General features: G+C 36.4%; 1 protein-coding gene across 1 annotated transcript in view; it reads left to right on the top strand.

The window, feature by feature from the left end:
* The window catches only part of LOC103893274 (probable ATP-dependent RNA helicase DDX60), a 49,185-nt gene that overhangs the window by 23,583 nt on the left and 15,348 nt on the right, over positions 1 to 10,254 (top strand). The window contains 10 exon segments of the mRNA XM_019470224.1: positions 313 to 408; positions 1,128 to 1,243; positions 1,772 to 1,917; positions 2,111 to 2,220; positions 2,328 to 2,432; positions 2,519 to 2,647; positions 3,472 to 3,599; positions 6,244 to 6,402; positions 8,021 to 8,165; positions 9,752 to 9,904. Coding sequence (XP_019325769.1) covers positions 313 to 408; positions 1,128 to 1,243; positions 1,772 to 1,917; positions 2,111 to 2,220; positions 2,328 to 2,432; positions 2,519 to 2,647; positions 3,472 to 3,599; positions 6,244 to 6,402; positions 8,021 to 8,165; positions 9,752 to 9,904 — 1,287 coding nt within the window.

Raw genomic sequence — 10,254 nt, 5'->3', positions numbered from 1 at the left:
AAACTAAAAAGTCCTTGGCTAGTGTAAGCATTACCTAGCAACTACTAAAACATGGGTGCGTTATCAACTTTGTTCTCCTCCTAAATCCAAAACACAGCACTGTACCAGCTACTAGGAAGGAAATTAACTCTATCCCTGCCGAAACCAGGACACCCTTCTTGAAGATAGCAGTGACAAATCGTTCATTCATTCTTGCATACCTTGAAATCGAATACATATATATAGTTTTAAATGCTTTTTAAATACAGAAACTACTTGTAGTTGATTAGCCAGTTTACTTGAAAATAATGCTCTACAAACCTTTCTTCTTAGATACTAGTGACCGTGCCTCAATGTTTAGAAATCTTGATGCTGTCTCCTCGTTGCCAGAAATGGACCAAACGGATACAATATGTTATATTTGATGAGGTAGGCATCTTTTAATAGTAACCAATTTAACAAATATACGAAAAATCTTGGGGAAAAATGCCGGTGACTCAATTTTTCATTACATACATTATTGCTGGTAAAAAAAGAACTTTCAGAAATATTATTTCAGACTTACTTGCTTTTTCCTGTTCGCTGATAGTGTTTATGTACTCCAGTGAAAGAGTGGAGTACACTCTAAACTCTGTTAGTCCTCAAGAGGACATACAGTTCAGTCAAAGCTACCAGGAACTTCCTTTATTTCTCTCAAGCCAGTCAACTGAAAAACTAAAAGCCACCACTGTAGTCTCAGTGGCACAAATAGAGCATTCCAGACTGGGATTATACACATTTCACATCATACGGTATTTGTCAGTATTTCCAGGGAAAAAGTCAATGATTAATCTCACTAAATTTAAAATTCCTACCGCATTCTTTCTTTTATATAGAATCAATTGCTAATGATGCCAGTGAGTATCTAGGGTACAAACAGTGAATGTAGTATTGAAATTTACACTAATTTGCTATCCAGTGAAGCCTGGAGAGGGATTTACTGGACATTTGATTTGGATCTCATGGTCATTCGCTACAACATAAGAATTATTCATTACTGATCTTGCCAAACTTTTGATTTTTGCAAAACACAAAACAACTCCTGTTATGGGTGCACTTTGATGAGTAACACTTCTTCTTTTCTTCTAATCTTTTTTCCCAAAAAATAGGTCCATTGTCTTGGCGGTGAAATTGGAGCAGAGGTTTGGGAGCACCTTCTGGTAACAATTCGGTGTCCATTTTTGGCGCTCTCTGCTACTGTCAGTAACCCAGAACACCTAACTGAGTACGTGTGGAATTTTTTTGCTCACAAGAGCGTATTTAAATTGGATATGAGCTGTTTTAGATAGAGAGGTCAATTACTATTGGGAAGCAACTGATTTGGAGTTATATTGTTATATGTATTATGCTACCCTTAGTTCCCCAACTGACATGAAAACAATACTGTAACTCTTAACTCTGTAGTGAGAACAGGCACTACTATTCCTTCAGACCCTATAATTGAGCTGTGCAGAGGAATATAGGAGGCTTTTACATCTATTTGAATTGCCAAAGCCTGATAAGCACACTTGTCCATCATCAATCAGAGAAGACACCTGCACTATATTTATATATATGTAATGGTGCTATTTCACATTTTTTATTTGCACCCTGGGATAAGCTGGAGAAAATTGCACTGAAGATGGTGAGAGGGGGACTGGAAATTCTATAGGAGAAATTGAGCAGACTGTAGTAATTCATCTATTATAGCTATAGCAATTTTCTTAAAATATTTTTTTACAACTTTTATTTTTATTTTATTCTTGCACTGTAGGTGGTTACAATCTGTGAAAAGGTATTGGCAATGTGCTGAGAATACAATAAAAGGAAGCTCTACAAACTCTGAAAAGAACTTTACAAGAAAATGTAAAGTGAAATCTAAAGTACAAGAACAAAAGAAATCATATCGTGTTAGACTAGGTGCGTATCAGAATATTTTGTAACTAAGAAATAAATTTTAGTGTAATTTCTGCAAAAACTTTAATCATGGTGTGTGAACTTAAGTGTATTTTGTTTTGTTTTTTCTTTTAAATAAAAACAAATCTTGCAGGATCAAGTACTTGCTTTTTAAAACAACCAAGTGCATCATGACAGCTTTTTTGTCTCTTCACAGTCTTGTATGAAGAAAGATACAATGATTTGGAAAAGTATGTGTGCTCTCTAAAGCGCAGTGATTTTATCATTGAACACTGTCATCCGTGTGCTGCATTAACAGTCAACCATGTAAGTATCATACTGGCGTCAACATTGTTTAGCAACTGTTACATTTAGGCAACATGGATTCCATCAAAATGATTCTTTTATTTTTCTTTTGTTTAAACTTCTTGCAGATTGAGAACTATGGTATTCCTTCAGATCTTTCTCTGTCTCCACGAGAGAGCATCCAGCTTTATGACACAATGGTAAACGTCTGGCAAGAGTGGCCAAGGGCACAGGTGTGTATACACAGCTGTGGGCAAAATATATCAAAATAAATAGATAGCGAAGTACTGCAATGTTTTATATTAATGTTGTTTTCCAGGAGCTAGATCCTGAGGAGTTTGTCTCTTTCAAGAATAAAGTAGTAATAAAAAAGGCAGATGTGAGGAAATATGAACAGGAACTGAAGAAAGAACTAAGCAAATGGATTGTGCTTGGCCAAAGACAAAAGGTAACAGTTGTTACAGGGCGCTTTCTTAAGTTTGTGTACAGCTTTAAAATAATAATAATTATATGTAATAATATAATTATGGGAGTTTCTCCTCCCATAATTATTATTTATTAGGTTTAACTGCTCCTGTACTTGAAAGATAAGCACTAATATTTGTGGCATTGCCATAAGCATTTTCAAGGTGATGTTTTCACAAGCTTCTCTGGGAATCAGACTTCTGATACTGCTGTGAGATTTCAATTCCTGATTCCTTTAGATACCTCCTACAATTAGTGAGAATATTTTACCATTGCTCTGCTTTTTTAGTCTACCTCTTTTTTGCTGCACATTTGAAACCTTCTGGTAACCACAGATAGTATGTATCTTTCCATGTAAAAGATGATAGAAATTAAAGCAGTGAGCAAAAAAATCAAGTCCTTGATTGGAGGCCACCTATTCCTATGTCATAAAAAGGAATATGAGGAGGTGGTGAATCGACAACAAAGAAAAAATAAAGAATATCTGGGGAAAAAACAGATTTCTTGAACTAGGACACTTAAATGTGAAAATATATCATAATCAGTATGTTAGTGATACTTTAGTATTTGCACAGTGATGGTAGCCATGAATGCTACAATAATTCGCATTTTGAGCTCTTAGCTAACTCAGTTGATGACTTGCAGACCTTTTAGTCTGTAAACTATATGTGGCTATTGCAGTTCTGAATGATTTAAAAAAATTGAGCTGATAGAATTTGACACAGGAAAATGGAGTCTTCATATTTGTTAGCCTCTGGCCAGAAGTTTCTGCCATTAAAATCTCCACAATAATACTACTTTGGTCAGGTGAATGAGCTACTGGAGCACCTTAAGCCAAAACCTGTGGATTGCCCAGAACAGGAAAAGTGGAAGCATTTTGCAAGCTTTGTTGATAAATTACATGAGATGGATAAGTTGCCTGCCATATTTTTTATGTAAGTATTTACATTCCAGGTACTATATGTGTATTGCCTATATTCAGAAGAATGGGTTTTTAGAGATAAGCATTGATATGGCTTGGCAAATGCCATTTATATGGTATTTGTTACCTTTGCTTTAAAACATACAAAGTAAAGGCCTACAAGCTCTATCAACCCATGTATCTTTATGGCACTAAAGGTTTAGCTGAAATAAAACTGGGAGCATTTAATTACCGTGTGGAAGGGGTAGAATCCATGCAGGATGTCTGAGAAAATTACAAGAAACTGCATTATATTCAAATGAGAGTCAGTTTCTCAGTTGCTTTGCCCCAGTGTAGTCAGTAAAACTTGTGGAAAGTGTATGCTGTTTATTTAGAGGTGCAAATGATGTATGTAGGGGCAGATTTGCTAGGGAAAAGGATGGAATGAGGTTCTATTAATGTGTACATTTGTCACATGGTGATGGTTCCACTGCATAGCCTCTAACAATCTCATCTTACATCCAGTGGCATGCATCAATCAACCTGTTTTGCATGCATGAGAGATGTAATTACGTAACATCAAACGTGCACAACTTTGAGCCTACTGCAATATTGTTATTGTCAGTGATATTGCTAATATTAGTAAAGTAGGCATGTACCTCAATGCTGGACTTAATAATAAAAAGAAGCTGCTTAACAGTAAACAGTTGTCTAGCACATATTCTCACTGTAATAATGCATAGGAACAATCATGTAAAAATGGAAAGTTTTCTCATCTCAGTGTGAAGCCTTGCCCTTCCTTACATTGGACACTTTGATAGTTAGGGGTGGAATGCTCGCTGCCATTTCAATTCTCACATGCCCAATGCTGATAAAAAGGCATTCCTGAAAGAACTCCAGAAAGGAAGAAACAAAAAGTGAATATACATATTGATGAACATCTCAAATTACTCTGGTTGCTGGTAAATTATTTCTTTTTCTATTTCTCAGTGACAGTCTAGTTCTAAATTAATATTATGGCTGATTTCAAGCTGAAACCAACAGTTTTCAAAAGGACTCTTAGATGTTTGTAATTCCTTCCAATAAGGAATAATTTCAGGGCTGCTGTATGAACTGCAACATCATTTTGGGGCACTCAATAGGAAGTTCCAAGGTGCTTCTCCTTAGGGGAGGTGGATAAGTGCCTTCCTCTCATCTACCCTGGAATGGTGGGTCTTTAGAAATTCTTGGTGACTTATGGCTCTGACAAGGGACTGTGAATAGAGTATGAATATCCTAGACAATTGATAAATGATCATGATGAGACAAGAACACATCCCAGACCAGTGAACATGGAGGCAGAACCTAGTGGTATCAAGTTGGGGGATGAGGTACAGAAATCTGTTATCTAAGGGTCTTCTAAGGCACAGGTGTAGTGTAACAGCACTTGGTAGAGCTCCCTAGTGTCTTTGTACTCAGAGAAGGAACTCAAGTCAGACAGAATTAAAAAAAAATAAAAATCTCTCTAGTTAAATGTCCCAGTCCTGAGAAATTGTGATGGAGCTGAAGGGGATGAGTAGCCCTCACAAGTAGTAGACAGTGGCTTGGAATAATAGATTGATATTTATGCTTCATTGATGCTGGTAAGCTTTTTCTCCCTAAGCCATTACTGATGGATGAGGTTGCAAAGCAGTCATCCTGTATGGTGTTATGTTAGCATGGAATTAATGGAGACTCCTGAGAGAGCATGTATCAGAACTGTAGAAGCCAAATTGCTATCACAGCCATTGGTGGTAGGGAAAAAACAGTACTTAAGAGTTTGCTTTTCTTTTCTTAGAGCCACCAAGGAAAAGAACAGGCTGGCACCACTTTAGTACTACTTATGGCTGAATAAACTCAACGATAGAGAGAAATTAGATCATTCAATCCGAGCTTCAAAGAAAGCTCTGGAAAAGGAAAGAGTAAACGGCAAATGACTGTTATTGAGCTCTGTCATCCGTGAAGATGTGAAAAGCTTAAGTTAGGGAGAGGTTACCTCCTAGCCTTAAAATCTGTATTTGGTCTTTCTGGATAAAAGGGTAAAGTCCTTCAATTTTTGCTCCTGTTCTTGGTGACTGCCAGATTTGAATGACTTGTGAATATTCTGATGGACTGGGATGCAACCTCACCCCATGTGTTGCCAACACCTTGTACGGTGTTAGTTAACAGGATCTGCCTGCTGCAACAAGAATAAAAAAAACACTTTTTGAGAGTGAAGCTGGAGAAGTCTTCATCCCAGTTAAACTCCAAACAGTCCAATACTGAAAAAGCTATGAGGAAGAACAGCTGTGTAGAAGACCAAGACAGACAGGCACTGATTCTCAGCTGGTAGTTGAGAAGAATTAAAATGACTTAAGCTACAATTTGCTTTATCTATATGTCCAAGTATCCAGCTTAGGGAAGGGTAGAGTTGAGTTCTATGGATAATTTATTGGCAGAACCATTTCACATTTTACCACTCAGTTTTGGAATAATAGCAGTTTGAAAGTGAATGCAGACTATCATTTGGAGATGTAATAGGGATATGCCTCTAATGATTAGATTCTAACTATTGTCAGATGATAAGGCTCCCTGAATATTATTCTAAAAGCATTACATATAAATAAAAATTCTATTAGAGTTCACCTAACTGATGTATATTATATATTATTTACTTTAAGATTTAATGTGGATTCAGTGGAATGTGCAGCCAGGAATGTATTCCTCAGTTTGCTGAAAAAACAAAAAATTGAACAAGACCCTAATACCGAGAGGGAAAAAGAACGTTTAAGAGACGAACTAAGAAAAGTGAAAAAAATGCTAATAAAATTCAACCCTCAGTAAGTATTATAACTATATATTATTAAAAAGCTTGCATATTATGACAAAGTGTAATTTTGTGATAACTTATTTCTGGGGAATGTACCTTACAGCAGCACATTGATCCAGCTTGCAGTATAGTAGTCCCTGCTCCTCTTTGTGCTCTAGCAACCCACACAGTAGGAGCAGCTGTATGGCAGGTATCAATCAGCAGTACCTGGTGCATAGTCACACAGCGGGAAGATACCAGTGTTGCTGACATTGTGTGAGGTGCTGGCGCTGCAACATAAGAATCAAAGAGAGAGACCTGAATATATGAGATTGGTCAATTTGGAATAATTCACTACTGAGATATCAAGATATCAGAACGGCTTTTTCTCCAGACAGTAACTTTTGTCATACATCTCTTAAAAACAGTGTAGCATCTGACCCTGGTGCTGAGTCAGCCACTGTGGGAAAATATTTTCATAGTTTAGCCTCACCATGGCTGGTTACAGTGGTGGGTCTCTGAAGTACGGGTTCACCTGACTGGTGAGATGTTCTTTGAATATTTGCCAGCCTTTTGCTTGGATTGTACTGTATTTGTTTCCCCCTTAACCTTGAATTTTCTTGATTTTGTGATCATAGAGTATGGATTTTTATAAGGCATTTGGCAATGAAATATGGCTATAGTTATCAGGATTGTTAGGAACATAAAGCATCGTGGTTTTGCCCTCCTAATCATGACAATATACGGTGCATTCTTTGGAGATAATATCATGAAAGAATGCACTTAGCTGACTTTAATAGTAGTAAGTGAGAACTTGAAAATCCAGTAGGAATTTAGACAAATATTTAGACATTGAAGTAGCTTGAAAATCTGTCTCTAAATAGTTTTTCCTCTCCTCTCCTTCAAATCCTGCTCTAAATTCCTACAGTCCATGTCATTATCGGCAGTAAATCCATCACATTGCTCTTTCATGTTTGAGTCTTCTACTGTGCAATCTTGTTAAGCTTACTAATTTGCTAAATGAGGTACTTACAGTTGCTGTCTTCATCTTCTTTCATTTTTGTGTGTCACTGTAATTCCTCCTCTCTACTTCACCCAGAATTACTTGCTGGTTTGCATACAAGCCATGATAAAAGGAAGCTGTTAGGATTATCAGTAAATTTACATTAACAGATCTACCTACATGTTTGAGCCTACAGTTTAAAAGGGAATGAGTCTGCATCTTTCAGTACCCAAAGAATATTTTAAAATTGAGAAATGTATGTTAATTACAGAAATAATATTTTTAATTGTATATTGTATACAGGGATACCAAAAAGTTGAGCTCCACTAAAATGGAAAACATGGTACTTCTTTTGACTACAAAACAACAGTTGAAAAAAGACCTTCATCTTCTTTCATTTTTGTGTGTCACTGTAATTCCTCCTCTCTACTTCACCCAGAATTACTTGCTGGTTTGCATACAAGCCATGATAAAAGGAAGCTGTTAGGATTATCAGTAAATTTACATTAACAGATCTACCTACATGTTTGAGCCTACAGTTTAAAAGGGAATGAGTCTGCATCTTTCAGTACCCAAAGAATATTTTAAAATTGAGAAATGTATGTTAATTACAGAAATAATATTTTTAATTGTATATTGTATACAGGGATACCAAAAAGTTGAGCTCCACTAAAATGGAAAACATGGTACTTCTTTTGACTACAAAACAACAGTTAGAAAAAAGACTTAAAAGGCTAACTGCTATCCCTTCTGCGTGTACTTACGCTGATCCTAAAGCAGTGGATAAAGACGTAAGTAATTCACTGATAATTATAACATGGTTTTGGTTTGTATGTCTAAAATGCATGAATTTGTGCATAAGTACATAAAACATATAATGTGTGATGCAGTTGTACTTCATAACAGTACGCATTGACTTCATGAAACATTCTGAATATTTCTATTTAAATTTGATTCCAGGTATCAATCTTAAATAACTTTATATTTAAGATGTATGGACAACTTTGATTCTGCCAAATAAAAAGATGTTGATTTGTCCTTGTGATAGGAGTCCTGGGATGCATACTACAATAAATTCATTTCCATGAACCATCAGCAATGCAGTTCTGTTACACGTTGATTCAGATCTCAGACTCCTATTTTTCTGACTGAGTCATCAGCATAGGCTATATGGCACCTTTGTGAGCTTATCAAAGCATTTTTAAGCCCTTCATATCTTGTAAAAATACTAAATAATAAATTATTTTAGGCTCTAAAAGTTCTAGTCCCCACAAAGCAAAATCTTCCATGCTCTTCAATGTGTTTACGCCCCCTGAGGAAAGAAAAGATGAGAAAAGCACTGAAAATCTGCAGATGTCCATCAGAAATATTAATGTATATATTTGTATACAAATAATTGAGGAATAAGTTATGAAAGAGATTTATATGACATGGTTTCCAGCAGTAGCGGGTGACGGGGCCTTGATCCAGGAGATCCCCTCTGGTCTGAACTTCCTGAAACATGAGCGTGGTTCATATAACTGTCTCTTCATGGATGGGTTTTTTTAATTAAAAAAAGTAATTGTGATATATAGCTCTTAATTCAGAGAAAAGGTGCTCAAAATTTTGATGAAGTGTCTTAATAATGCTTTCTGCTTATTGTGATATGTCTTGAAAGAGAGGGAAATTCTGTGTATTGGGTTCAAACTTGAAAATTCTCATGATTCCTTGTCCTGCAAACTTGAGATCCCAATGGCATTTTTGAACTGCTGTCAGCCAGCTTGGAAGGAACATTGCTTCCCACAGTTGCACATGGATAAAGGCAGTGAAGAAGTAGCTTGGGCTTTGGAACAGATGGCATTTAGCTGTAAAGTTCAGAAAATACTGACAAAGCTTAATTCAGTGCTATTTCTGAATTTTGGAAAGGGAATCTTCTAACTGTGTAGTAAGATGCGATGGTGGTACCGACCAGGGATGACAAACAAGAGCAAAAGAGTATCAGCTTCACATAGCTACTTAGGAATTTGCTCTGTGATAGTGGCATGCAGTACATGGTCGTGAGGCCATGCTTCATGTAGGAAAGTCACGAACATGCAAGCTTGCCATGTCTGCTTGCATCTAGCTGCATGGTATGACAATTGGGACTGTTGTAATGGCATTTATTGCAAAGGTGAAAAAACCTGATAGTATATAGAAGTGTACTGCAGAGCCTGGATTTGTCGTTGTAATAAAGCTACTGATGGTACACATCCAATTATATACTTTGGGCTTCAGGTTCACTGAAGATCATAAACAGCTATATTTCTGTGTAGTGCTTGGAACTTTACCAGGTAAGACTTTTTTTTTCATTAACAACATCTGGTTGTGGTTAATACTTAACATTTCTTTTTATTTGTAGACTTTGATGAAGATTTTTCATCGACTTAGGTTTGAGAGAAGAGGTTATCTGCAGCAAATGATGGCACTGAGGGGCATTGGGTATCATCATGGATCTATGGCCACCAAGGAAAGACAAGTAGTGGAGATGCTTTTCAGGCTGGGATATATCAAGGTTGGTAAATCGGGATCAGTTCTTTTTTTAAAATTTTAGTTTCTCCATATATTTAATTAAAAAATATAGTGTACCTTTCACCAGTGGTAAAATATATTGCATTGGCTTTGTCATGCTCATTTAAAAAATGTTGACATGAAGGTTTCCAAACAAATGAAAAAACCTAAGTGAACTGATAGCTGTAGAACTTTATTTCTAACTAAGAGTTTCTATCCTTCAGATTAGCATATCACAGAATCATAGAATCATTTAGGTTGGAAAAGACAGTTAAGATCATCAGGTCCAACTGTTAACCTAACACAGCCAAGTCCACCACTAAACCATGTCCCTAAGCACCACATCTACACGTC

Source organism: Aptenodytes forsteri, unplaced genomic scaffold (assembly GCF_000699145.1).
Source record: "Aptenodytes forsteri isolate BGI_AS27 unplaced genomic scaffold, ASM69914v1 Scaffold13, whole genome shotgun sequence".
Lineage (NCBI taxonomy): Eukaryota > Metazoa > Chordata > Aves > Sphenisciformes > Spheniscidae > Aptenodytes > Aptenodytes forsteri.
This window is presented reverse-complemented; position numbering and strand designations above follow the sequence as displayed.